The 27,694-nt window shown below is 54.8% G+C and overlaps 3 protein-coding genes across 5 annotated transcripts in view; 2 read left to right on the top strand and 1 right to left on the bottom strand.

The window, feature by feature from the left end:
* The first annotated feature begins 548 nt into the window (after positions 1-548).
* IP6K3 (inositol hexakisphosphate kinase 3) lies at positions 549-11,622 on the top strand. The gene is made up of 6 exons (XM_027728455.2): positions 549-639; positions 3,455-3,777; positions 7,346-7,469; positions 8,496-8,668; positions 9,282-9,457; positions 10,183-11,622. The coding sequence occupies exons 2-6, from the start codon at positions 3,585-3,587 to the stop codon at positions 10,636-10,638; spliced, it is 1,122 nt and encodes a 373-aa protein (XP_027584256.1). The 5' UTR covers positions 549-639; positions 3,455-3,584; the 3' UTR covers positions 10,639-11,622.
* Positions 11,623-13,045: 1,423 nt separating this feature from the next.
* On the top strand, positions 13,046-16,656 carry LOC113991843 (ubiquinol-cytochrome-c reductase complex assembly factor 2). Of its 2 annotated transcripts, XM_027728495.2 has the most exons (5): positions 13,597-13,694; positions 15,201-15,248; positions 15,383-15,457; positions 15,745-15,814; positions 16,478-16,656. In XM_027728495.2, the coding sequence occupies exons 1-5, from the start codon at positions 13,653-13,655 to the stop codon at positions 16,570-16,572; spliced, it is 330 nt and encodes a 109-aa protein (XP_027584296.1). In that variant the 5' UTR covers positions 13,597-13,652; the 3' UTR covers positions 16,573-16,656. The 2 variants fall into 2 exon arrangements, with proteins under 2 accessions (XP_027584295.1, XP_027584296.1); XM_027728494.2 differs by lacking the exons at positions 13,597-13,694; positions 15,201-15,248 and adding an exon at positions 13,046-13,198.
* Positions 16,657-17,661: 1,005 nt separating this feature from the next.
* The window catches only part of ITPR3 (inositol 1,4,5-trisphosphate receptor type 3), a 36,288-nt gene continuing 26,255 nt past the window's right edge, over positions 17,662-27,694 (bottom strand). For both annotated transcript variants that reach the window (XM_027728492.2, XM_027728493.2), the window contains 17 exons: positions 27,261-27,461; positions 26,789-26,899; positions 26,334-26,429; positions 26,015-26,116; positions 25,670-25,756; positions 24,985-25,095; positions 24,340-24,532; positions 23,431-23,556; positions 22,756-22,928; positions 22,500-22,664; positions 21,835-22,021; positions 21,310-21,405; positions 20,776-20,900; positions 20,364-20,529; positions 19,430-19,590; positions 18,790-18,951; positions 17,662-18,523 (listed from right to left, as the gene is read on the bottom strand). In XM_027728492.2, coding sequence (XP_027584293.1) covers positions 18,455-18,523; positions 18,790-18,951; positions 19,430-19,590; positions 20,364-20,529; positions 20,776-20,900; positions 21,310-21,405; positions 21,835-22,021; positions 22,500-22,664; positions 22,756-22,928; positions 23,431-23,556; positions 24,340-24,532; positions 24,985-25,095; positions 25,670-25,756; positions 26,015-26,116; positions 26,334-26,429; positions 26,789-26,899; positions 27,261-27,461 — 2,331 coding nt within the window. In that variant the 3' untranslated portion in view covers positions 17,662-18,454. The remainder of the gene's footprint in view (positions 18,524-18,789; positions 18,952-19,429; positions 19,591-20,363; positions 20,530-20,775; positions 20,901-21,309; positions 21,406-21,834; positions 22,022-22,499; positions 22,665-22,755; positions 22,929-23,430; positions 23,557-24,339; positions 24,533-24,984; positions 25,096-25,669; positions 25,757-26,014; positions 26,117-26,333; positions 26,430-26,788; positions 26,900-27,260; positions 27,462-27,694) is intronic.

The following is a 27,694-nucleotide window of genomic DNA, read 5'->3' as shown; positions in this document are numbered from 1 at the left end:
CCACACCGCTCCCATGTCTCTGGATCCTCTCACCTGCTGCCCAGCTTTGGGCAAACCCTCCTCTCTCCCTGGGCATTGCCCCCCTTGCCATTAATACCACAGAGATGGGTGATTTGGTGTCCCACAGCACCCCAGCCCCTCACCACCCCATTCCTGGCTCGCAGCCCCTGGGTCTCTCCTCCCCAGTCTCCCTGGTGTGTTTTCCCACCCAGCAGGTGGATTTGGGAGCTCCGGGAAGCTCCAGATATCCATCCCTTTCCCAGCCCCAGCCCCAGCCCGCTCTGCAGGGAGGTGGTAAACACAGGGGCGGGCCAGTGGAGAACAGCCTGGCCCAAAGGGCCAGTTGTTTTCCTGGAGAGCCGATTGCCCAAGAGGCTGGAGCGTGGCCTTGCTGGAAGGCCGAGCACAGGCAGGTCCCAAGCTCTGGCCTGGGCTGATCCCTGTCCCACGCAGGGTTTCTCCCGGGCACGGCTCAGCTGTCAGCTGGACATTCCGGGCTCCTGCCAGCGCCGCCGCACTCGGGCCATGCCCAACCCTTCCCTCATTCCTTGCCCTGGAGACACAGCGAGAAGCAGGAGAGAGCAGCGCTGGCAGCACCCCGAGGTGCCCCCGAGGGAGGTGTCTCACCTGCACACACAGGTGAGAGCCAGGGCAGGGCAGGGGCAGGAGGGGCAGCGTGAACATGGCTTTGGAGGGTGGGCAGGATGTTATTAGGAAGGCTCCAAGCACGGCCCTGGCTGGCGGGAAGGGACGGGAACAGCAGGGACATCTGGCACTGGGGGGCTGCTGGGAACCTCTGGAGCAGCCCAGGGGCTGCAGACATGGGCCTGGGGGCTCCTGGTTCTCCATCGTCCTCGTGGCACCACCAGAAGGCACCAGGCTGGGCAGGAGGGGCTGGTGGTGCTGGGCGGTGTGGAGGGAAACTGGGCAGGGGGGTGAGGGGACCTGTGCCCGTTTCTGTGCTGGGTGGTGGCACCGTGTCCCCTCTCTGGGTGGTGGCACCGTGTCCCCTCTCTGGGTGGTGGCACCGTGTCCCCTCTCTGGGTGGTGGCACCGTGTCCCCGCTCTGGATGGTGGCACCGTGTCCCCTCTCTGGGTGGTGGCACCGTGTCCCCTCTCTGGGTGGTGGCACCGTGTCCCTGCTCTGGGTGCTCGGTGCAGGGCTGGCCTGGGCTCCAGGGCAGCTCCAGTAGCCAGAGCTGTGGACACACAGAGCTCAGCCACGTTCTTGCCTTGCCTGTTAATGAAGCACAAAAGGAACCTGCAGCCCCTGCAGTGCTCAAACTCTGCAGAGGAGCTTTGGGATGCTCTGGGGAGCCAGGTCCCAGAGGGGAAGGTGACCACGAGGTGCAGCACTAAGAGCATGGTTCTGTGCACAGAACTCTTGTTCTTAAAGTGATTTTAATATTCCTGAGGATTTCTGCCACGAGGACCCAGCTGGTTTCCAGGCGAGGGCTCTCTCCCAGGGCCAGGCTGGCTGCGTTTTGCTCCCGGACTCGGAGCCACACGAGTTCCTTTTGGGATGGGCTGGAGTAGGTGCTAATTAAAGATTAGAGAATTTAATCTGCTTGGGGTTTTTTGGCTGGATTTGGAGTTGGGAGTAAATAACCTGCTTAGCTCAGACTCTTCTGATGTTTGGCCCTGAGTGAGAGCAGGGTGTAAGGTGAAGTACCTGGGGAGCAGAGGTGTCCCCAACAGCCTGGGCTTGTACCCAGGCAGAGCTCATCCAGGTCCAGCCCCTTCCATGGGCAGGGACACCTTCCATGGACCAGGTTGCTCCAAGCCCCATTTCTGGAGAAATATTCTCTCTATTCTCCTTCCCTAATACTTTCTGCCTCTCCTCCACCTGCAGCACCTGGGTTGCTTTTCCTTTAGCTCAAGGAAAAATACTGAAGGCTTCTGGTTTGCTTGGAGGACACGGATTTATCTGTAATTCCGTGTATTTTTAGTGACGTAAATATCTCTTGGCATTTGCGATACCTTGAGCCAGTGGAAGTGATTTATTTCAAGTGTCTTGTTTCAGGGGAGCTCAGAGCAGCTCAGTGTTTGTGGGAACATTTATCTGCTCCGAATGGATGAGCTGCTTCCGAATAGAAACTCCCTGAAAAGAACCTCCTTCTCCTCCTGCAAATCCTGCTCCCAGTTTTGCCTGGGAGAAAACATTCAGAGCTTTATCAAAGTGTGGGTGTTTTTCCCCAACTCCCTTCGGAATGCCAAGGTTGCCAAAGCTGTCAGGGGGTTGTGACAGCCGAGTTTCAGCCTTGGACCAATGTCTCTGAAGCAATAAAGGATTTAAGTCATGTTGTGCTCTGCTCCAAAGAGGTGTTATGACAAATCCGTTTGCTTTTGGCTTTTCTCCTTATTTTTGAGGAAGGGAAGAGGGGGGAAAAACCCACACAAAACAAACCACAACAAACCTGCAGGTCTCGAGGCAGAAAATCCTCTTTAAAAATTGTCACAACTTAACAAAATGCCAAATGCTTTTATTAACTCCTGGAAAGGCTCCGAAGAGCCTCTTTCTTCCCGGCTGGAAACTGCTTGGCTGGGGCCTGGCTTTGTTCCCCTGGGTAAGGTAATTGCAGAGCAGGAACTCCTCCCCAAGAATGGAATAGTGGGGGGGGGAAAATCCCACCTTGGGGGAGATAAAGGAGCTGCTTGTGGGTTTGGAGGTAGGAGTGGTTGTTCTCCCCCTCCTCTGCCTTCAGCCCACTCCATCCCAGCTCTCCAGGTGCAAAACAAACCTGGCACCTGCACCAGGTGCTTGTTTGCTCGGGGGTTGACCACAGCAGGAGGGGAAGGGGAGATTCAGGCAGCAGAGATCACAGAATACCACAGAGGTGGAAAGGACCCACAGGGATCATCGAGTCCTGAGCTTTGCCTCCTGCTGTGGGATGGGGAATACTCTGTGTGTCATCGGATCCAGCTCCTGGGTCAGGTTGTACCTGCTGGCTCTGGGGAAGGGCTGAGCTGCCCTCCTGGCAGAGCCCTGGGAGCTGCTGCCCATGATGGGAAGCTGCAGGTCCCTCCAGGAGGTGCCCCCATCCCTCTGCTGTTCCTGTCTCCTGGGTGAGGAGGGGGTGATGGTGCTGCCCTGGTCACATCTGTCCTGTGGGGTTGGCAGAGGTGGTGTTGCTCACCTGGCAACACAACTTGGAGGCTTTCCTGGACAGAAATGGATTTCCAAAGATGTTATTATCCACTGCACTGGGGGTTTGCTGGCAAAACCAGGATGCAAATCATTTTAAGTTTCTTGATAATTCCCTTCTGTCTCTTTTGCCCCCAACAGATCTAAAGTGGGTGTTTGCTGGACTCTGTGTTTCAGGCTGGGGCTCCCTGCCAGCCCCTGGGCACTGAGATCTCATCCCACCCGCCTTCACCCTTGGTGCCTGGCTCTGGTTTTGCAGTGGCTCGTCCCCCCTTCTCACTCCAGTTCCCGATTCCCTCTGTTCTGCAGGTCCCGGCGGTGACAGCCCAGCGCGGGTGAGGATCCAGCGCGGGTGAGGACGCTGCACACCCCGGGCTCGGGCTCCCACCCTCCCGTGCTGCTGCCCAGGGGGATCCAGCCCCCCGCGAGCCCCCAGCCCATGGTGGGCCAGAGCCCCCTGAGCCCGGAGCTCCTGGCCGTGCCCCTGGAGCCCTTCGTGCACCAGGTGGGCGGGCACACGAGCATGCTGCGCTACGACGAGCACACCGTCTGCAAGCCGCTCGTGTCGCAGGAGCTCAGCTTCTACGAGTCGCTGCCCTGGGCCATGCGGCAGTTCACGCCCCAGTACAAAGGTAAGGGGACGTGCAGACCGCCCACCTTCCTAAAAACCGACCCCCGGCAGCCGCCCTGCCACAGGTGAGACCTTCCCAGCGAGCCTCCCCCTGCCCCTCTCTCTGCCCGGTGTCCCCCTTCAGACACCCCCAGCTCTCCTGGCCCTGAACCCCTTTCCCTGCTGAATTTCTCAGCTCAGCCATCGAAAAGCAGCACGGGGTGCCTGGGAGGGCAGTGCTGGTACTTTTTAAGGCATCCTCCCTCCCTCTCTTTCTTGCTCCCTCAGTATTTCTGCTTTTACTGCCAGACTTGTGCTGCTCATAAAGCTCCTGACCCTGGTTTTTGGGGGAGGCGAGAAGCTCAGCTGTCGCGTAAAAACTTAAAATATCTTTTGGTCCTTCGGTGTTAGAGAAAAGAGCTCAGTCAGCCACAGTTCCAGCCCAATCTCTCCCTTTCCCAGAAAGTCAAGGGCCCCTGCAGATTTATGGGACAATATTAAAAAGACGCTTCAGGGAGAAACCAAGTTTCCTCTGGGTGGTTTCCTCTGCAGGGCCGGGTTTGGTGCTGCAGTGCTGGGCCCTGCTGGGTGCCACTGATAAAGCTGTTAAACAGTCCCAGTTTACCAGTCCAGGGCTGCCCTGGTTATTAAAACCTTTTTGTCTTTTTCTCTCCCGTTTCAAATCCCAGAGAGTTTTGTGATGAAGGGTAATTAAATAGCAACTCTCCTCCAATTTGGCGCTGGGCACACGTTTTCTCATCTCCTGACTGTCCCAGGCAATTCAACAGGTGGGGTGTTTTCCCACGAGGATGATGGGGCTGACAGGGAACGATCCCGAGGGTTCCATCACCCCTTTACACGTGTCCGAGTGCCTCATCTCTATTCTTAGGCCCAGGGAGCATTATGTAATGGTTGACATTCTGTGCAGTGGTGATCAAATATCATTCCAGCCTCACCCCAAGCCAGTAGCTCCCTTCCCGCTCACCTCAGCATGTCAGGCAGGTTGGTGACCTTGGGACTGGCTTCCCCCTCCCCATCTCCCTTCAAGTCCTGCCTGCCCCAGCTGAGCTTGGTGGGGGATGCTGGGCTTGTTTTCCAGCCTAGTTCTGCTCAGGCTCCCATTGCACATGGCAGTCAATGAATGTGCTTGTAAATGTAAAAATAAACTCACAAGGGCAGAGCTCCAGAGCAAAACCTCCTGAGGATCCTGGGATGCCACCAGCGTGGCGACAGCACCCATAAATACCCACTGGTGCCTCGCTGGTGCTGGCAGGAGGGGATTGGGGTGTCAGGACACTAAAGGCCAGCACAGACATGCACCCAAATGCATCCCAGAGAGATGTTTTCTTGCTGCAGCAAAGGAGAAGGGCTGGTGCCATGTTTCAGAGAGTTGTTTTACACACATAGGTCACGGCAGGACATGTGCAAACCCATATGGAATCACACCAGGAAACAAAAGCATTTTCCAGGCTGAGATGTAGCTTTTTGAAGCCTGAATTTTCAGCCGGGAGGGGGGAGAGGATCACATTCCCTTCCAATTTAACGCTCCTTCTTGCCTTTGAAAATCTCCCCATTAATTTTCATATTAATGGCAGATACTTAACAACTCTTGGTTTCACGCTATATATAAGTTTTTTGGGCCAGCCTGTCAGCACTATGTAAATGAGCACAGCCCTGCTGACTGAGGCAGTAACTGGGACAGTTTTTAAGGTTACAGGCTGTCGGAGCATTCGGAATCCAGGGCTCCGCTCGCCTCACAGTGACTTTTTAAAAATATAAAGGCTTAGATTTAGGCAAGAGACACACTGGCTTTTTCCTGCCTACATCCCCTGAAAATTCAGACCAGGCCCCCGGGCTGGGAGGAGATCTGTTTGCTCTCAGTAATATGGATTTTTACAAAAGGGACTCAGGGAAAGGATAATGCTGGAGCCTGAGGAAGGCAGAGCTCCCTGTGCCCAGCACCACCGTGAGCAAAGGGTTGGGAGAGCTAAAAATATTACCTGCCCCCTAATTAAGGTTTTCAGACCCTCCATCTCCCCTGGCAGAGCAGCCTGTTGATATTCCTCCCCCATTTCAGTGCAAAATGAGCCAGTTTAATCCAGTCTGTTCACAGTAATGGTGATTGCACAGCAAAAGGAAAGAGAGATGGTTGTGGTGGCTGAGCAGGGGGTGGGAGGGAAGTGCATCCAGCCCAGCTGCAGGGTTCTGGGGGGCAGGACCTGGGGAGGGACGGGCACCCCCAGTCTGAGGGGGTGGCTGGTGGCTGCAGGGACACGGGGCTGCTGCAAATCAGGTGGGGAAAACCTCCCTCAGGCAGCAGAGCCCGGCAGGCACAGAGAGGGCACAGCCTTCTGTCTGTGTTTGCTTTCTGTAATCTCACTTTAAATGCAGAGATGGGATTTTGCATATTTATTTGCTTTGGCACCTTTGCCTGGGAGAACAGAGCGCCCTTGTTTGTTGGGCTGCTGAGATGCATCTCCCTGCACGCCCAGCAGACCTGGGGAGGGTGCCCTGGGCACAGCTGGGTTAAACCCAGCTCCAGCAGGGCTCCTTCCACTGATGCTTTTGCTGGTCCCACAGCCCTCCCTGCCCTCTTTTGGAGCTGGAATCCCCCTGAGCCCCAAAGGGCCGTGCTCTAAATATGCCCCCAGTGCCTGTGGAGGCTCAGCCAGCCCTGACAGAGCTGCAGGAGCAGGATGGTGTTATCAGCCTTTCCCAGAAAGGTCAGGGCTGGCTGGAGTGAGAGCTGTGGCCATTCCTGTGCTGTCACTTGAGAGGCAGAGTCAGCCATCCCCGTGCCAGGAATGGGCTCAGACTGGGCTAAATCCGTGATGGGCTGACTGGCATTTGAGCCCTGTGATTCCTGTCAGAGTCAGGGAAAATTGCAATGCTAAAATTCATAATGGTGTTTTAAGCACTTGGGGTGGAAAAAATACCCCCTGGTCACGATCATGTTCCCTCTAGTGCATAAATATGGGACGTGTGACAATCCTTCCCCCCGTGGGATATTTGGGTGCTGGTCCTTGAGGAAGGACATAACCGTGGCAGTGTGTGGGCAGCACTGCCAGCCCATGCCCACGTCTCTGCCCTGCTCCTGGGGGCTCTCCAGTTAACAGAAGCACTTGGCACACCGAGTGTCTCTGGAAAATTCCTTGTCCCCAACCCTCCCTTTGCTTCCTGCCAATGAAAAGCATTTCCAGCTTTGTCCTGTCTTAAAAAAACCACCTAAATCCCTTGTGCTAAATAAGCTGGGGTCTTGTGGTCCAGAGCTGGGGGCTTTTCTGGGTCACCTGGGGCACAGCAGAGCCTGGAGGAGGACAAAGGAATGTGGTGTGGAAGGAGGCAGGGGCCAAGCTGAGCCTTGAAAGGAGGAACACTCGAAATCCCCGAGGCTGTTTTCCAGGGTCTCAGACTAATGGTGTTTATTGGGCCTGAAATCAGAGGGGGATCACTGTGACAGGCCACCAAACATGAGCTGGGCACCCTCTCCACAAGACTGGGCCTCCTTGGGCTGGTGAGGTGGTGGCCAGGCCTCTGTGACAATCCACAGGTTTGTCTCATTCCTGTTTGTTTCTCCCCTTTCTGTCCAGGTGTTGTCTCAGTGCACCTCAAGAAGGACAGCCTGGGCAACCTGACCCTGGTGGCCAGCCCTGGCACCGAGCACGGGCTCGTCAAGAGGAGCCACACCCAGGGCACCAAGACCTTCCGAGACAGGTGAGGGTCTGCCACGGGTGGGACACTCCCTGCCAGCCTCCTGCTCCTCTCCTGCCACTTGGGTGGGCTGGGGTTTGGGAGGGGTCTGGTGGCCAAGTGGGCAAAAGCAGCCCCAAGGCCGAGGTGGAGAAGAGCAGAGCCCAGCCCGGGGTGTCCATGGCTCTGCTCTTGCCCACCCTGGGGATGGAGCAGAGGGGATCCACAGAGGGGATCCACAGAGGGGCTGTGGCTGAGATGCTGCTGCTCAAATATCTGCCTCAAACAGGCTTTCAGCCCAACTCCTCAGAGCACACCCTGCTCCAAGGGAGGAGCAGCCCCAGGAGAGCAGTCACTGAGCTGGGAACACCCTTCTGCTGGCAGCAGTTGTGCAGCACTCCAGGGGCTCCAGTCCCATCCCGTCCCAGGGGAGAGCTCTCCTGGGAAGGCACCACAGTGCTTCCAGCACACCATGACTTTTGGGTTTGCAGAGGCTTTCTGCAAAACATCCTTCATCCCAAACTGCTTCAGAACTCACCTGGGGCAGCTGTGACTGAAGGTGCAACACCACGACCGTGGAACTGCTGCCTTTGGAGCAATGGGAGTGATGGGTTTTGGAGAGTGAGACCAAGGAATGACCCCCCAAGGAGAACAAATCTCCTCACTGTTCCCTCCTCCCCTCCTTGCAGCCAGCCCCTCTAGACTGGGAATCATTCCCGTTGTTGGACCATTTGCCTGTGCTGTGCCTGTTAGGTGGATAAATAGAGATCCCTGGTCACTGGGGCTGTGAATGGCTTTTCATGGGAGCCAATGCACTTTAAATTATAATGAAAGAAAATATTGGCAGGCAGAAATAGCTGCCTTTCTGAAAATTACTGTTATGGAGTAACAAAGGATCTCTGCAGGTTGGACATGATCAATATGTTTCATTTGAGAGCCCCTGCAAATTCACCTTATCAAGTTTGAGGCTCCACAAAAAAAAATGAGTGAAGGGAATATTCTCCTCTGGAACTTCTAAACCCAATGTGTTCCTTTGTGTGCTTTGCCCAGCTGCTCGGGGAAGGTGCTTTTGAGAACAGACCTTCAGTACCACACAGACTCCCTTTTGGAAGATGCAAATGGAAACCAGCCAGAAAGAAAGAGCTACAACCCCTGGGGACTGCACTGTCACAGGCAGCACCTGAACCGCATGTCCTCCAAGCACAACGAGAACAAACTTCATCGTATCCTTTCTCCTCCCTCCCCTCCAGCACAGTCCTGGCTGCAAATAACAGCCTGGAATCAATGCATGGTGTATTGCAGGGGGACACTCTGCACAGACTCTGGGAAAATACAGAATGTTCTCTGTCATCTTCTCCCACTGCTTAAAAAAAAAAAAAAGCAAAAACCCAGTTCCCATAAAGAGTTCTCAGCAGAAGTCAAGGATCCCCTTGGCATACATTTAAAACCACAACTATGCAGGAATTAGCAGCTGCCTCGCCTTTTATTTTCCTATTACACTCCATTACCCACCAGTCATGTGAGTAATGGAGTTTAACAACTTCCCCCACCCACCGGAGCGAGCTCGGCACCCAGGGAAGGTGTCGGAGTGACAGCCCAGGGCTATGGTGTCACTGGAGAATGGAGCTGCTGGGGCTTTAATTGGTAGGACTGTAGTACAGTAAATTAACTGGAATTGGCAGCGAGAGGCCCATAGCAATGACACGGAGGAGAAATTGGCTCAGAAAGTCTCATTACAGTTGTGAGCTGTTATGGGGAGCGTCAGCAGTTGCTTTGATTTAAGGCCTCTTTCAATTAGAATTCGAAAATATTGGGTTTCCCTTAACTCGTGCCCAGAGTTTCTGTTGCTGGAGAACGTGGTATCCAAGTACAGCTACCCCTGTATCCTGGACCTGAAGATGGGCACACGGCAGCACGGGGATGACGCCTCGGAGGAGAAGAAAGCCCGGCACATCAAGAAGTGCGAGCAGAGCACCTCGGCCTCGCTGGGCGTCCGCATCTGCGGGATGCAGGTAAGGCAGGGCCTCCAGCCCCTTGGGGTCCGCCCCAGACACAGCTTGGAGCCAAGCTGGAAACCTCCAGGGACTCTGCTGCTGTGAACTGAAGCAGTTTTATTCTCTTTTCCCCCCCAACACAGTAAGAACTGGCCACTCAGCTCTGTGAGCTCTCAGAGAGGAGAGGACGCTTAGGGAAGGCTTTAGAATACAGCACATTAGGGTAACTCTTTCCCCATACCACTGCCACCAGTGTGAGCAGCTGGAACCAGTTTACCCCAGCTGAGAACTCACCTGTACATGGACACAGATTCCCACCTCCTGCTCAGCTCTTGGCTGCTGCACAAAAAAAACCCCCAAAAGCACCACATTGCCCTGCTCGTGCCTTCACTGAGCCACCTCGTCCTGGTGCTGCGAGAACCAGGGGCTCATTTTGGGCTCAGTGTGATGGTTTCTCCTGCTTGAAATCCCCCCCTCTCTCCTAGAAACCCAAACCACGCATTTCCTTCTCTCACTCTGCTCGAGCAGGTTCCAAAACGTTCAAAACCCTGCCTGAAGGATAATAACGAGAGTGATGATTATGGGCACATACAGAGCAGCGCAAACAGTGTCAAACCCCACGTCCCTTTGTGGTGTCCGACACCTTTCTGTGAGCAGAGCTGGACTTCAGTGATCCCAGCGGGTCCCCTCCAGCTCAGGACTCCAATCCCTGACCCCGTGGATTCCCGCTCTCCCCCCTGCAGGTTTACCAGGCGGACACTGGCCATTTCCTGTGCAAGGACAAGTATTTTGGCAGGAAGCTCTCCCCGGAGGGGTTCCGGCAAACCCTGCGCCAGTTCCTGTGCACCGGGAACCAGCTGCGCACGGACCTGCTGGAGCCCATCGTCCTGCGGCTCAAGGCCCTGCTCTCCGTCATCAGGAAGCAAAGCTCCTACAGGTTCTACTCCAGCTCCCTCCTCATCATCTACGACGGGCAGGAGCCCAAGGAGAGCGCGGCACCCTTGGATCATCACCTTCCCCTCCCGAAAACACACGGCGCGAACCCCGCCAGGGTGGACGTGCGGATGATTGACTTTGCCCACACCACCTTCAAGGGCTCCAAGAGCAGCCCCACCCCCTATGACGGGCCGGACCACGGCTACATTTTTGGCCTGGAGAATCTCATCAAAATCCTGCAGAGCCTCTCAGAAGGAAAATGAGAATTTCTGTGGAACAGCCTGGATTTCCTAGTGACCGATAGCCCTGCAAATACCGCCCGGGGTCAGCTGGGTGGGACCCCCCGGGTGCTGGACACCCCGTGCCTGGCGTGGAATGAGCATGGATTGCTCGGAAGTGCTGAAAACTCCACATGCCATTACTGAGCTGAAGCGTGAAAAGCAAAGAGCTGGGAGAATCTGCTCCCTCTGCCATCCATCAGAAGATTTATTTTCCTCTCTGGTTTTACTGCTATCCTTGATTTATTTGTGAGCCAAAGAAAGCATTACTTGGAAGAGTCTTAATGATAAGCCAGGACCTGCTCACCCCGACGCTCACGAAGCCGAGCGGGCCGAGGGGATTCTGGGTGTTTGGGGCAGGAATGAACAGACTGCAGTGTTCATTCAGCTCCTGCTCCAGGGGGGAGAAAACCACACCCCAGCATTCCTGCTGCGCCTGCCCGGCGCCGTGGGATGGTCGGGGTTCTCTGTGCAGGGGTTCAAACACACCTTGAGGTGCTGCAGGGAGTCTGTGCAGCTCCAGGAGACCAAGAACTGCCCCCTCACCAAGCTTTGACATCCCTGCAGGGTTATAACAGGGCGTGTTTCAGGAATTTTCTAAGCAAGGGGCTGAAATGCGATGACTCTGTCAGGTATCAGTCACAAAAAACATTCACATCAAGGGATTTTTGCTTAAAAAAAGGAAAAAAATAAAAAGAAAAAAAGTGTGAGACTGAGTCAGGGACTGGACGTCAAAGGTCACCCAGAAATTCTTTGATATAAATATTGTGTGTGTGTGTTTGAAAGAGAGGATAACAAAAGACTCAAAATAATGTTTACAGCTTTTGTGGACAGCTTTTATTATTATTATTATGGAACAAAATATAATTCCTTCCTGCATGATGTGGGAAACCTGAAGGAGAAGTTCCTTGCACAAGGAATTGAGCTACAGAACTCCATTACCGGGGAATGGGGATATAAATAAAATTGTCTGAGTAACTCTCAGTTTCCATCTCTTTTCCCTCCCGCAGCATCCTTGAAGTACATTATCCTTTGTTTAGGCCTGTATTTTTTTAAGAGAGTCGTTATTTCCCCAGGTTTAAACACCAGATCCTAAGGGAGACCCTTCCCTTGGATTTACTGCGGACAGCTGGGGAGCTGCTGAAATTTATAGCTGGAAAATTTAAGACATCTGGCCCAGTTGTGTATTTTACTTGGCTTGAAGTCCACCAGGGAAGACTGTTGTTCACAGTGTTGCATATTTCTTGACCACAAACTCAAGATGGTTGGAAAAAAAAAGCCGCAAACACCCAATTTCAGCAGTGCTTGAGCCATGGATTATCCTGGCTGCACTGTGTGCACCGAGGTCTGTGATCAGAGTGAATTGTGGCTTTGCTGAGGGGTTTGTACAGCCCCACCTGAGCCTCCCTGGACGGGGACACCAGGAGTGACGGCGGGAAGGGTGGGGAAGGGTCTGAGCACGACGCCAGCAGCCAGAGCCCCTTGTCAGCAGAGCACCCCCTGGCTGGGGGTCCTGCCTCACCTGTCGGTGCTGCTGAACAGAAAACAGCTGAATAATGAGACAGAAAGCATCTTGTGTCCTCCTTTCTCACCCCTCATACACCTGCACGGTGTTTGCCACCCAGAGAGGCCGCGGCTGCCCCGTCCCTGAGAGTGTCCAAGGCCAGGCTGGAGCAACCTGGACTAGTGGAAGGTGTCCCTGCTCATGGCAGGGGGTGGGATGAGCTTTAAGGTCCTTCCCAGCCCAAACCATTCTCAGTCCTGTGAGGAGGAGCTAAGGGGGCTGGGGAAGGGGCTGGAGCAGCAGGAGAACTGAGGGAGCTGGGGGGGCTCAGCTGGAGAAAAGGAGGCTCAGGGGGGACCTTCTGGCTCTGCCGGGGGATTCGGGCTCTGCTCCCAGGGAACAAGGGACAGGAGGAGAGGGAACGGCCTCCTGCTGTGCCAGGGGAGGATCAGGTTGGACAAAAGGAGGAATTTCTCCATGGAAAGGGTGGTGAGGCCTTGGAAGGGGCTGCCCAGGGAGGTGGGGGAGTCCCCACCCCTGGAGGTGTCCAAGGAAGGAGCTCTGATCTGCAGCTCCTGCCTGTGCTCCAAACCCCTCACATGCCCCCTGTGATACGAACAGCACCGTGAGGAACCCGTGTGCCATGGCTGCCGGACACCAGGAGGAATTGCTCCACGGATGGAGGGGTCAGGCGTTGGAAGGGGCTGCCCGGGGAGGTGTCCCTGGGCCGGGGGTCCCTCACGGGGGTCCCGTGTGTCTGTGTCTGTCTATCTGTGTGTCTGTGTCTGTGTTTGTGTTTGTCTGTGTGTCTGTGTCTGTGTTTCTCTCTCCCCCCTCAGCCATGGCGGGAGTCCCCGCGGCCCACGTGACCCGGGGGCGCACGTGACGGCGCACGTGACGGCCATGGCCGCCAGCCGGTACCGGCGGTTCCTGCGGCTCTGCGAGGAGTGGCCCGTGGAGGAGACGAAGCGGCAGCGGGACCTGGGCGCGGCCCTGCGGCAGCGCGTGGCACAGGCCTTCCGCGAGGGCGAGAACACCCCGGTGAGCGCCGCGACCGCCGCGGCCCCGCGGGGTGGGGGGGTGGGGGTGGGGGGAGGCCGGCGGTCGCGCTCTCGGGGGGGTTTTGGGCACAAAACGCAGGAATTTGGGGCTCGCGTGGGGCTCCCTCGGGGCTGCGTGGAATCCTGGGCGGGGAGGGACCCTCAGGGAGCGTGGAGTCCATCCAGCCCCTCCAGGGACAGCACAGAGCAGGGCAGGGGGTTGTGTGAGCGCTCAGAAGCCTTGGAAGCACAGACCCCAGTCAGCCACATCCCCTGTTCCTCCACCGGGTTGTACCCGGGACAGGGGTTTGTACCCGGGACAGGGGTTTGTACCCGGGACAGTGGTTTGTACCCAGGACAATGGTTTGTACCCGGGACAGGGGTTTGTACCCGGGACAGTGGTTTGTACCCGGGACAATGGTTTGTACCCGGGACAGTGGTTTGTACCCAGGACAATGGTTTGTACCCAGGATCTCCAGTTTGTGCCCAGGACAGTGGTTTGTACCCAGCCCCCCTGGTTTGTACCCAGTTCTTGCACCCTTTGCACCACATCCTTTGGAGAACCCCATCCCGTGGTTATGGGCGTGGGGCACAAAGCACTGGGAATTGTCAGTGGCCTGCAGGGATGCAGTTAATTGGGGTGATTTCCTTGGCCCCACGCTGGGGTGCTGCAGGGCGGGCAGAGGGAGCTGCAGCACTGCCTGACACTGATGGAGTGCAGTGCCTGTACAATTGAATTCCGCCTCCAGCTGTAATTCTGTTCAGGCTTTGCTGCTGAAATAAATTAGGGAATCTGATGCCTGACTTGGCTGCAGACCTCCCCAGGTGTGGAGGTGTTGCTGCAGAATGTAAATGTGCCCTTTCTTAGCATAAAAACATTGTTCCAGAGATGGCATTTTCGACTTTGAGGGACCATTATAAGCTCCTAATCCTGTATTGGTGTCCAGAATAGTCTGTAAAAGACATTTTGGGAAGAGTTTATTGCTTTTCCATATGCTCAGGACAGCTGGATGTGCTGCACCAGTTGGCTTCAAGATCCCCAAGCTGCCACTCATCCTGGAAATGTGAATTATGTCTGGTGGCAGTTTGTGTGTAGAGAGGCTGAATACAGTGAGGGGAATGTGGGACAGGAGGAGCTTCTGAAAGAGGAGCTAGAGCCATAAGGGCCTCTTTAGCAATCTAATGCCTCTTTTACTCATGTGCAGTAAGATTTGCTGGGGGTGGGATGCTGTTTGGGCCACCCTCTTAATCACTATTTGTGCTGTCACTGCTGGAGCCTGAGCCAGGGCTGTTTGGGATGGGGCTGCAGGACACAGGTGAAGATCACCTGCAGTGGGATGTGGGCACTCCTGCTGGACAAGGAAAACTTTTCATTACTTTTCCTGCTTTGCATCACCCTCTGTGTGGTGCCCCTGTGCCCATGTCCCAGGAGGAGCCAGGCCATTTCATCCTGACAAGTTTCTGTTGATGTTATTTGTGTTCCTTACCTGTTTTAATCATTCAGGTTTGTTGTCGTGGAGCAGCAATGCAGAGTTCTGGACAAGTTGGCCCCATTGTAAAAGAGGAAAAAAACCCCCACCATTGTGAAATAGAAAAGCAGCCATCCACACTGCTGGGCAGGGGCTGTGCCAGGCAGGAGCATCCCTCTGGGACACCTGGCACGGGCTGGGGATTAGCCTGGTCTGAAATAGAAATCCAGTTACCCTTCCCAAGCTGTTATGTGTCATTTGTACTGCTTTCCTTAATCAATTATAGGCTATTTTTAGCCTGCACAGGGAGTTTCTGACTTCCACCTTGTCCTGGCTGGTTCCTTACAATGGAACAGGTGACAGAAGTGGCCTCGGAGCAGGGAGGGCCACAGATTTCACAGCACCAGCCAGGAAACGTGAGAAGAAAGCTGAGCACAGTGTTCTCTAACTGTGTGTTCACACTGATCTGTCAGATTTAGCTGGTGCAGAGTTTAAGGTCTGTTCTGGAAATCCCACGTGTGGTTATTCTTGCAGGCCAAGCTGGTGGGAAGTGGAAGGGAAAGACCTGGAGCAGGACAGCAGGTATCCAGCATCCAGCAGTGCACTGGAAGTCTGCTGAGCTGCTCCTTCACTGCCATTGTCACAGGCCGTGGAAAACAAGGGGGGTTTTGCTGTGGAGGTGTAAAATAACTTGTGTGACACTCGTGTCCCTGCAGATCGCTGACCCCGAGGCCTGTGACCAAATGTACGAGAGCTTGGTCAGGATCCACACCAACTACTACAAAAACAAGGTGAGCTCTGGCACTGGCCATCACCCCTCCTTTGGGGGGAGTCCTGGGAATGGCAAGGTTCCTGGGAATGTCCCAGGGACACATGGGCAGTGGATGCTGCAGTGCCTGGTGCCTGTGCTCACTGAGGGCAGGGCTCTGTGGGGTGGGAGCAGGGCAGTAGCTGGGTGGATAAACAGAATTCCTGGACTAAAAACAAGCTTGAGCTGTGCCAGTTGGGGACATTTGTCCCTCTTTCATGCACCACAAGTAACATGTTTGTGCCTCTCTCCTCTTGCTCACCTGGGAAGTATCCACGGCTGAAAGACACGACCTTCACCGGGGTGACAGTGGAGGATTGCAGGATGATCCTGGCAACAGGTACTGGCTGTGCTTGGGCTGGGAGGGCAGTGCAGGAAGAAGGGAACATTCTGATCTTTGTGGTGCTCATGGCATCTTTTAAACACCCGGAGGTGTTTGAGGAGGAGTAAGTTCAGAAGCAATTGAGGAGTAATTCAATACAGCAGTAACTAATTATTCTACTGAGGTGAAGAGTCAATTGGATTTTGCACTGGCAGGAACAGCAAAGTCTTTCCAAGGGCTCTTTGGGGTCAGACAGCAGGAACTGTGTGAAAGAACCATGTTTGCTCTGTCATTCCAACATGGAGCTCAGCTTCTGTTTCACCATCTCCCAATTCCCTTCGGTGTTTCTTTTGTGTTGGACCTTGGGAGGGAGCCTGTGCAGAAATGCTCTCAGTCACATCCTTTGTGAAGTGCAGAGCTGGAAGCCAGAGCAGTTTTGTTCTGCTCCAGTTGCTAACTTTGATTGCAGTGCGTGGAAAGTGAATATCAGTTGTTGGTGATAAGAGACTCCCTGCATTGATTGGAAGGGAAACCAACCTCGCCTCGGGCCTGGAATGGAAATTCGTTAAGATGAAAAGTCAGAAAAGGAAAAATCTATGGAAGGCAGAGCTGTTTTAAGAGGGTTTCATTCCTCTGCTTTTCTGCTTATCTTCCTCTGCCCCCTCCCTTCTCCCTTTGCAGACATTCTGAAACAGATGGAAGACATGAAAAAAGGGACGTGGAGGAGACTGCGGGAAAAGTTTTCTGCCAAGAAACCTGAAGAGGACTCGAAGTGAGGGCCCAGCTCTCAGCTTCTCCACTGTACATATCCCTGAAGCTCTGTGTGTTGCCATGATGAATAAAACCATTTATTCCTCTTAGCAGCAGCATTTTTGTTCAGCCCTACCCTGTATATCCTTCATGTTTAGTGCCTCTTTTTTTCCCCTGAAAATCTAGGACAGAGCTTAACTCATCCGTGCTGAAGCCTTGTTGGAGCAATGTAAGGAGAGAACTTTGTGGTGTCAGACCTGGGCCTTTGTATTACAAAAATGGAACAGCCAGGAGCTGCACGGAGCATTTAAAGCTGTGTCAGCTGTAAATGTGCTTGTAAAGAGGAGAGGGATGATGTGAAAACCTCTCTGTGCTCGTGTTTGTGTGTGTTAGCACAGGGAACAGTGCAAGGGAGGGAGGGAGAACTTTAATCATCACAGTTATTTTCCTTTGGAGAAGACAAGGAGAGGACTGAGGGTGACTTTGCCATGGTGACAGTGGAGCACTGCGAGAGTTTAATGGAGCTTCCAGTCAGATGCTGCAGTGCTGCTGGTCGAGCTGGCTCTGTGCAGATCCCCCTCAGCATGAGGAGGGCTCTGGGTGGTCATTGCAGAGCTGGGGGTAAAGGCAGGATTTAATGACATGCTGGTATATAGGGCCATAAACACATTTCAAGTGCTATGCAACTTCACTGTTATGGCCTTTTTTATTCCTTTTTAGAGCTTTTATGGTTGCATCAGTGTCTGTTCTTGGGATTGGGGCTGGGGTTGGCTTGGGAAGGATGAGTGTCTGGAGCAGAGCTGTGCCAGGGCTCCACAGCACCAACAGCTGCTGCTTTTTATGAGTTTCAACAGTTTTTTCCTGGCAAGTAGTGCAAGAATTTGGAACTGCAGCAGGCTCTAGTCCAAAGCTTCAGGAACCAAGGCTGCTGTTCATGGTGGTTCTTCATGGCAGTATTTGGCATCAGACTGGAGCATCGTGTGACACCCAGAGCTGAGAGCAGGGGGGTGTGGAGCACCTTGGGTGACAGCCCTTGTTTGGCTTCAGGGCCTGGGGTTGTTCTGTGGTTCTATTAAACAGCCCCATCACACACCAAAGGGCACAGGAAGGGAACCTTCTTTACCACGTTTAAGTTTTTATTATAACGTGATTTTGTATTTAATTTAGTTAAGGCAATTTACACTTCAGTTCTTAAGTAACAACAATAACAACTAAAAAAAAGTAAAACATGACACCAGAGATGAAACTAAAACACAGGACACCCCTTCACAGTGAACTCCTGTAAACCTGCAGGCTCCTACTACTGCTGCCCAAAGACTCTTGGTCCACAGAAGGCAAAAGACTAGTTCACACTAGGACAAGCTCAGCTCCTCATCTGGTGAGTTAATTAAATTAAATCCACCTCCTCGAGTTCAGCTCCTCTTTACTGCACCACAAGATGAACAGAATTCTTTAAGTGGAGGGGGATCAGCGTGGAGCAGGCCCAGCAGATACCATGGCTGGTTTGCAAAGATCCACAGGGACTAGTGCCACTCGGAATAAGTTAAATATTGCAGCCCTACAGCTACTTCCCCCACACCCGAGGGGATGGAGCACATGGAGATAAAGATACAACCCTCCACATTTGCAAAATAAAGAGTTATTGCAATGAGGAATAAAAGTCCTGTATGATTTATCTTCCTACAAGGGCGGTAGAGTAACACCTGGGCCCAGGTGTGGGGAGGAATCCGGCCAGTCCCTGGTCCTGGAGTTGCTTACAAGCGCTCTAAGGGAAATGCTGCCTGGGGAGCCCTTTCCATGTGGGCTGTCGTCCCCAGACAGTGCCATCCGTGCCTGGAAGCCAGGGAGAAGCAGCCTCCTGAGCTGGCACACAGGTGCAGTCCCTCGGCGGGTGACGGTGACGCCGTCTCAGTGGTTCATGGTGTTCTGGACATCCACAAACCCCATCCTCTGCCTGCGCTTCCGCTGCTCCGTCATCTGCAGGCAAACAGGGACAGGGCTGAGGCAGGAACCAGGCCCTGCTGCTCTCACACACTCCCCCTGAGTCTGTGCTGCTTTGAGCCTCTGCCAGAAAACCCTCTGAGTGGCACTATCAAAATCCACGTGTCCCAGGTGTCCCCAATTCCTCCAAAAAGGAGCTGCGGGAGCCCTTGGTTTGTATTGTGCTTGTACTGCCTCCCCCTCCCTGCCCTTGGTGTCTGTTCTGGGGAGGACAGGGGTTCCCCTTTCAACAGTGTCCAGACCTGTTCCTTGAGCTCGTTCAGCTGGGAGGTGAGGTGGGACACCAACTTCATCGTGGTGTTCAGTTTGTCTTGCAGGTTCCGGATCTCGTTCTGTTCCCCTTCCCCTTCATTGCTGACCAGGGACATGGCTCGCATCCGGGGGAACCAGTCCAGGTTCTTGTTCTGGAAAGGCAACCACGGGGAGGGGGAGTTGGAGGTGGGGAGAAGAGGAGGAAGGAGACCTGTGTGGGTCTCACAGGCAGCCCGTGCTTAGGGATTAAAAAATTCTCTTTGCAAACATCGTTGCACATTTTCCACAAACTGTCTGTTTCTCGTTTGTTTTGTGCAGCCTTCTGGGCTCAAGTGCAGAAGTTTTTCTTTCCTCAATTTCCTTTCCCTCTCTTGCCTTGAAACCCCCTTGAAGCCCCACTCCCTCCTGCCTGGTTGAACCCTTAAACTCAGGGCCCAAACCGCCAAACAGACACTGGTGGTGCTGGCTGGGATGGCAAAGTGGAAATAACCAGCTAAGGACGAACTAAGGCACTTCTGCATTACTGAATATTTTCCAAAGGGAGTTCTGAGAGCTGTTTTTCTTTGGCCAGCCCCCTGCTCTCAGTATCCCCAGGGCAGGCAGGCTGGGATGGCCCCAGGGGCCCTGTACCTTTATCATCTGTGCCACGTAGCTCTCGGGCCCCGTGTAGTCCGTCTTGTTCTTCACCCGCACCAGCACGATGAAGTACAGGTAGTTCCACATGTTGTGCTCGTATTTAATGTGCTCCTCAAAGGACACGGTCTTGTTGTCAAACTTGTCCCGTTCCAGGCCTGGGAAAGGCAGTGGAGGTTGGAGATGGTGAGGGAGGAGAAGGTAAGAACTGAGCAGCAGTGAAAGGACGTACAGAAAACATCCTCTCCCAGGGCTGTCCTTCAAGTGCTTTTAATAATTAGTTGACATTTAGCACACAACAAACCTACAAACCTACAGAGCAGGGGGAAATGACAGAATAACAGAATGGTTTGGGTTGGAAGGGACCTTAAAGCTCACCCAGTTCCAACCCCTGCCATGGGCAAGGACACCTTCCACTAGACCAGGTTGCTCCAAGTCTTGTCCAACCTGGCATTAATCACTGTTCAAGAGGCTTCTATTTAAAGTCCTGCTGGCTGTGCCTCTGCCCAGGTACCTATGTGCATGAAATGCACCCAGAGGATCTTTAAAAAAAAAGCACTGAGACTTACTAGGGTTTTCTTTTTTTTTTTTTTTTTGATTCCTTCTGCTGACTGAAAGGATTCCAGAACATTTTCTGTATTTTATTTCTTTAGTAATATGCTGCTTTTTTTCCCCACTGACTAAGGGATGGTCTCAGGAATGAGATGGACAATCTGGTTTTAGTTTAACACCTCATTAACAGGATGAGGAACAACATAGAGCATTTTCCTCTCAGTTGTGTCCTTGTTTAAAATCCTCACAGTGCACTGGCCCCTCACTGAACAGATTTAAGTTTTGCAGTAATAAATAAAAAACAGAAACCAGCTGAAATTCTTTTCCTTCCCCCAATCTTGGAGGGGAGGAAGAACTTTGGGGCAATTCCAATGCTCACCACAGATGAAACAGGTGGTCTTCAGGATCTCTTCCTTCTTCTGTTTCTCACTCCTCAGATCAGCAAAGGTGTCAATAATGACCCCAAAGATGAGGTTAAGGACGATGATGATGACAATGAAGAAGAAGAGGAGGTCGTAGACAACCCGAGCAGGAAACAGGGACTCCTGTAACAGATGAGAGGGAGAACTGGGTGTCTCGCCCAGCTCTGCTGCAGCCAGGCTGCCTCACTGCACGGCCAGGGCTGAGGGCAGAGCCGAGGGGGCAGAGCTGGGACTGGGAAGGGAGGAGGGAAGCGCTGGAGGGGAACACGGGGGACAGAGCTGGCTGTGTCCCAGGCAGGCAGGGCAGTGGCACGGCAGGGAGTGCAGCAGGATTGAGCAGCAGGAAGGTCCCGGGTGCTCCCCACTCACGTCCTTGGAGGGTTTGCGCAGGATGTCCCCGACGCCGCCGCCGTTGCGCAGCCCGTGGTTGAGCACGGTGACGATGCACATGAGCAGCGTGTCACAGGCACGCTCCCACTGCTCGGGGTCGGGGGCTGCAGGGGGACCAGGGCCAAGCTCAGGGCACAGGCAGGGCTGCAGCTCCAGGCCCTCCCGGGGGGTGGCTGTGGCTGCAGCGGTGCAGGAGCTGGTGCCACTGTGGGTGTCCCAACCCCGTGCCACTGTGGGTGTCCCAACCCCATCCCAGCAGCTCCCCCAGCAGCTCCTTGCCCTGCAGGCGTTTGGCCCAGTGCTCCTGGAGCTCAGCTTCCTTTATGACTAATTGAGTCTACTTCAACATTTTTTATGCCAGGGTCAGTGCAAAATTCACAGGCCTCTTGCCTAGCATGTGCCAGAATATGGGCTGCTTGTTTCCATCTTGGAAAAGCTGGGATTTTTCCCAGCTGGCTGGCAGGCAAACCTACTCTGCCACAAAGAGTCAGCCTTCCTAAGGAGCTCTCTTACCTTCCAAGGCAGTGGGCGCAGTAGAGCAGCTGATTTTGTCACTGCTGCACGACTCCATGAAGGTCTCCATGTTCCTTTGCATCCCCAAGGGATCATCTGCAAGGAACAGAGACCACAGCCCTGTCAGAGCATCCACTCTCCTCGGCAAAGCTCCTCAGCACTTCTCCACTGCTTCCAGGTTGATTCCAAGCCTCTTGGAAAAACGTTGCTTCATATTCTCCTAGATTTTTCTAGGCTTTGAATCTTTTGCTCAGGGTTCAGCGAGACTCCACAGTGCTGACCCTTCATTTGCAGCTCTGTGCCCCTTTCTCTGCCACCACTAACCCCACACCCCGCTCTCTGCAGCACGAGGTCCCTGTGTCAGCACAGGCAGGTGCCTTCTGTGTGACCCCCAAACCAGTGCTCCCAGTTTCCAAGGCCCCCAGTGCACACAGAGAGAGGGGGGGGTGTGTTCCTGCAGGGGGGGAGCAGGGGCCCAGCATCCCACGCTCTGCCCGGTCCCGAGCAGGGCCGGGGCTGACCAACCTTTGCTGTCGGGCAGACGATCCACCTCCAGGATGAAATCATCCTTCAGGAACAGGAAGCCCACGATGGAGAAGAGGTAGACGAGGATGAGGGCCAGCAGGGCTGTCAGCAGGATGGAGCGGCCGTTCCGCGTCACGCTTTTGATGACATTAAACAAGGTCTCCTCACGGTAGATCAAGTCAAACAACTGAAAGGACGCAGGAGCAAAGAAATGCTGCAGGGTGCTTTTCCTGATAATGCCTGGCCTATCTATATTCCCTTTTATCCTGAGATCTTGGATCACTCAGCAGACCTTGACTAACTTTTGCACAAAGCCTTTAAGTTTCCCGGCTTACGGAAGGGAAGCAGAGAAGAATGAAGTGACTTATGCACAGCAGGAGAGCCAAGAATAGGCCACATTCACCCTGGCTCTGCCCTCTCCAGCTCACGTTGTCTCCCAGCTGACCCAGATAAAGTACACAGCAGAGATTAGAAGGAGAGATACAGCAGAGGACCAGGAGAGAGACAGCAATAGATACTGTCGGGAAGCAGAAAGATCAGCCCACGCAAAGATCAGAGCTCAGGGAATTGTTCTCCCTGCTATCAATCGGCCCCTGGAAGGTGTCACAGGAACCTTCCGGCTTCTAAGGCGCCACCTGTGCCCCAAACACCTGCATTCAGTGTACCAGGATGCTGTAGAAGAGCTCGTGCACGAAGAGTCCCAGGACGCTCGTCACGATGTAGCCGACGTGGTACAGGAATTCCACATCCATGATCATGGCCTTGTACCCACGGATGAAGGTCCCTCGGTTGCCCACGAAGCTCACCACGAACACGATCTTGTTGGTCAGCTGGGGACAGCCAGAGACAGGGGGGAGTGGGGTTTGCTGCACTCCGGGGGTGGGGAGCAGCCCGCGGTGCCCCCAGCCCTGCAGGACTCACGTTGAGGGCCCCCAGGATGTGGAGGGTGAGCCCGATGCCCAGGTAGTAGATGGAGCGCAGGATGAGGGCCACGAGCAGCGGGCGGACCCCGTAGCGCTTGGTGAACAGGGCCATGATGGAGAAGCAGATCAGGATCCAGAAGAGCAGGGAGATGAGCGGGGAATCCAGCACTCCTGGGAAGGGGAGACCCGTGGATGTTAAATGGCAGGGGGTGAAATGCAGCTGCCACTCGGGCACTGCTGCTGCCGGGCCGTGCAGGAGCACTAATGAGCTCGTTATCAGAGAGAGATGCTGCTGGACTGCAAAGGCTTGTATTGATTCAGATGGTTCTTACTGATACATTTTCTAACATCTTTTATCCAAGATCTCACTGCAGATGATGGAGGCTTTGCCTGACAACAGGAATGAATGCCATCACTGTTTCCCACATTTTACAAAAAGGAAAAGTGCAGCCCAGGGAGAAGAGAGATTTCCCTAAGAAGGAAGCAGTGGGAGGGCTGGAAACTGAAATCCTGACTCAATCCCTTCCTTTGCCCAGCAGGAAAGACTTGGAGCTTTAGGGGCCCAAAGGAGATCAAGGATAAGGGCAGTACAAGGACATGGGGACCAGTTTTCCTGCATATGAGGATCCCTTTCCCTTCGACCCTGAGGAGCAGCAGGTGCTGGGGCACTTACCCATGGAAGTGGCTTCCACGTAGGGGTAGAAGAAAGCAATGATGATGTTGATGAAGACAGCCAGGTTGAAGGAAATGCTTCCCCAGAGCGTCATTCTGCGGGAGAACCAGTACATCAGCGGCATGCCTGGGGGGAGAGGAGGCAGACACACAAAGCTCAGCCAGCCTCGGGCCAACTGGGGAGGCTGAGTCCTCCCAGACCCCCTGGGTCCTCCTGGACCCCTGATGGGCTCAACTCAGGGCAGCTGGTGGCCCTGGAGTGACCCAGCCTCCCACCCCTTCCAAACGTTCATAAAATACTTTGAAAACATCCCTCCCCATCTGCTGGAACAGGACTGCACCTTCTAAATGGCTCCGCTCACATTCCTTGGTTTCCCAGCCCTCTGGCCTGCTCTGACACCCTGGAATCAGGTCTGCTCTGTCCTCCTTCAGAGCTGTCCCCTACCCCTGGCTGCCTCCCAGTATCCATAGTGTGACTCCCTGCCCAGCTCCTGGGATTTACAGCCAGGACTTCCACCCTGATGCAGCCTGAAAGCCCCTGAGCAGCTCTGCAGGGTGCAGAGAAATAGGATTTATTTCCCAAATGCAGCTACTAGATCCTGGCTTAGGAAAAGGCAACCGAAAACAGGTGGAGAGAGGGCTTTCCAGGGAAAACACCTCAGGTGGAATTCCCGGGAATGTGCTGTAAGCTGCATCTCAGACACGAGGAACTGCACCAACAGGCATGGAGGATTCACATCCCTGGGGTCTTTAATCCACTCCCTGCACACTGCTGGCTGTGGGGCTCTACAGAGCAAGGGGAGTCTGGGGATGCCATTTCCAGGCTGCTGCCAGGTTTACAGCCCTTTCCCAGCAGGAATGCCCCCCCAGTATCCCACAGGGGCCAGGGGAAGGTCTGCCCGGCTCTTACTGCGCAGCTTCTTCTGCCACTCCATCTCGTTGTGGAGGAAGGAGGACTGGTCGAAGAAGTCGCTGACTTTGCTGCCCTGCTCGTCCTGCTCCGTGGTGGTGAACAGCCGGTACTTGGTCTCCTTGGTGAGGAACTCACAGATTCCAGGCACCGGGAAGATGATCTGCTCCATGCTCCGGTCCAGGCGCACGATCTGCAGGAAGCAGGGCAGGGAGCCATCAGATCCTGCCCTGCCCTGCTGCAGTTTCCTCCCTCCTAGACCCAGCTGTGCCTTCCCCTCCTGCCTCCCCTCCCCAGGACCCAGACATCACTGGGCACTGTCTAGAAGCCTCTGAATTGCCCCAGGCAGAGGCAGCCCTGGCTGTGCTGAGGAGAGCTGGGAGCACAGGAGCCCATCTGCAAGGGGATCTGTGCCAAGGACGAGGGTGGGGCTGCTGGATCAGCTGCATCCCACTACTGCTGGGAGAGAAGGGAAGGGTCTGGGAGGCAGCTCATCCCTCAGCTCCATGGGCTCTGCTAATGCTCCTGCCAGCACAGGGATGGGAAGGGGGGGAGGCTCCTGGTGCAAAATAACAGGGCATGAGGTGCCTGGAGCCTCGTGGGATTCGTGGATCGTGGGCAGGCTGGAAACCCAAGAGGTCTTGCCTCGATCTGGGACGTGTGTTTCTCATAATATGCCAGTGGATCCTCCTCTTCCTCCTGCACCGGGGCCGTGGACTTCAGCATCTGCGACAGCTGCTTGTTGTTGAGGCTGAGCTGGGTGGGGAGAGGGAAAGGACAGGGAGAGGATGAGTGTGGCTGCAGCCGGGAGCCAGCTCCGACTGCTCCGACAACGCGCCTCAACATCTCCACAGCTGATGAGGTTCCCAGGCAAAGCAAACGAATTAAAGCTTCCTAAAGGGGTGTGAGGGCTCCCCGCGGTGACAGACATTCGATTCCCTGCAATAATTACATCCAAGTGCTGCTAATCCACAAATTACAAAGCAGTGCTCACAAAACCCCAGGGAAATCATATTCCTGCTGAATCTTGTCGGGATCTAAGGTACACGGGCAAGAAAAAACAGCAAAAGACTCAGGCCTTCCTTTCTGAAGGGAAGAGGTGAGAGTGGGTAACAGCAGGACCCCCCAGGGCCCCCAGCCTGTGTCACCCCGTGGCTGAGCCCCACACTGAGGTGTCTTTCTCTCTTTAGTCCCCCTGGGGAACAGCAAAATCCATCAAATCCTAAACAACAAAGCCCAGGTGGGCTCAGTAAGGGTGGGAGACTCTTTGCAGCCCCTGGTCAGGGTGGCTTGGAGGGGCTCTGCCTCCACCCCCGGGGCGCCTCCATACCATGGATGAGATGCCCTCCTCCTCTTCCTCCTGGATTCGCTTCACCGGCTTCAGGAGCTGCTGCAGAGACTTGTTGTGTCGGGAAAGCTGGGAGAGGGACGTGGACAGTGAGCACAGGCTGGAGGGCAGCCACTGGCAGCCACAGGAGTGGGACACGGGGGTGGGATGGGGGTGCAAGGGGAGCAACTGGGGGCTGGCTTTCTACCAGAGCCAAAAGCTCATTTCCCAGCCGTGCCTCCCCAGGAGGCCAGTCTGGCTGGGGGAGATGTACACAAATACAGAGGAAAATGTGCAGCCTGTGAGCAGGAGCCCAGCCTGCAGGTCCCTGCTCTCACAGCTCCCTACCTGCAGCGCCAGGATATAAATGTTGTGACCGACTTCCCGGGGGGAAACCTCGGCGTTCTCACACTCCTCCTCCTGCAGATAGGCCTTCTTAATCACATCCACCTGCAAGGCAGCAGAGGGGCAGTGAGTCCTCCCCATCTCCCTGCCTCAGCCTCCTCCTCTGAGAAAGCCCTTGGCCAGGGAAGCTGGAGCAGAAGGACCAAGCAAGTGAGATGGGTATTGGATGCAAACCAGAAAATGCAGCAGGACCTGAGGCACAAGTTCAGCCACGGGCTGGGGGCTCAGTGGGGCCAGGCTGGGGCATTCCCAGTTCCCTTACCAGTTCCTGTGGGCGGAGGCTGATGAGGATCCGCTCGGCATTTTCACTGTCGTGCCTGCTCTCCATGAGGGCCAAGAGGAGCTTGGAGGCATTGTCCTGGTGAGGAGAAGGCCTTGCTGAGGGGAGCTGTGCCCTACCACTGCCCAGGGCTGAGGGGTGGGCAGAACCCCCCTGTGCCAGAGGCACCTGAGCCTCGTGTGGTGGAGAAGCACCAGCCCTGTCCCACTGAGCCCATGTGCTCCCACACCCGAGGGTCTGACACGAGCAGGGTCCCCTCTGCAGCGAGCACCTCACCCCACAGCACAGCCTGTGACCCTGCCAGCGAGTCCATGCAGTGACACACATGTGCAGTGACACACGCATGTGCAGTGACACACACATGCAGTGACACATGCATGCAGTGACACACACACACACACACACACACACACACGTGTGCCCGGGGCTCTGGGTACCTTCAGCTGCAGCACCAGGTCCATGCGGTACTTGCAGAGGGGGCTGATGTCGTTCAGGATCAGGGCTGTGATGATGTCGATCCCGTTGGACTCGTGGGTCACGATGCAGCTCTGGGGGAGCCAGGCAGTGAGTTATTGCACAGACCCTGCCAGTCCTCCCAGCTTCACCCTCCAGCACAGCCCCGGTCCCAAACACTGCCCTGCCTGCAGCCCTGGCTCTGCCCAGTCACCCCAGGAGCTCCAAAGCCCCAAAGCTCCATCTCCCTGCAAAGGACACTGTTCACACCACTGAGCTCTTTACCCCTGTTTGCATCCCCACATTATCTATCCAAGCAGCAGCTCATGACCTGGGCAGGAGCCCTGTGACCCTGCTCACGTTCTGTTCCTGTTCACACCCTGAAACCAAACCCCATCCCTGCCTCTGCTGCCTTCCCACACATCCCCCCCTGGACCCTCAGAGAGACCCCCAGACCTGGTTCTCGTGGCAGGGCCCCTGGCAGTACTCGGTCAGGGTCTCCAGGGTCTGGGTGATGAGGGCCACGTTGTACTCATTGATGTAGAGGCCCAGCAGCCCCAAGCCCCCCGTGGTGCTGCCACACATGATGTCCAGGAACTGCAGTGTCTCACACACCAGGTTGTAGTTGGTTTTGTTGTTCTGGCACCGCAGGAAGTTCTGTCGAGCAAAGCCCAGGAATGAGGCCAAATAGCACCACTTGGGGACCAGTCCTGATCCCTCTGCCAACACCCCTCCAGCTGCATTTTGATGGATATTTGGGCTGGGACCATCCCTGTAACCTACAGCCCTGGAGAGCAGCACTCAGTCCCACAGCCAGTCCTGCCACGAACGGCTCCTTCCCCAGCACCAAGTTATCCCCAGGGGATGGTGCAGGTGGGGAAACTGAGGCA

Source organism: Pipra filicauda, unplaced genomic scaffold, assembly GCF_003945595.2.
Source record: "Pipra filicauda isolate LSUMZ 115617 unplaced genomic scaffold, ASM394559v2 scaffold329_size807674_pilon, whole genome shotgun sequence".
Lineage (NCBI taxonomy): Eukaryota > Metazoa > Chordata > Aves > Passeriformes > Pipridae > Pipra > Pipra filicauda.
Note: the sequence above shows the minus strand (reverse complement) of the source record. Positions and strands in the feature narration are given on the sequence as shown.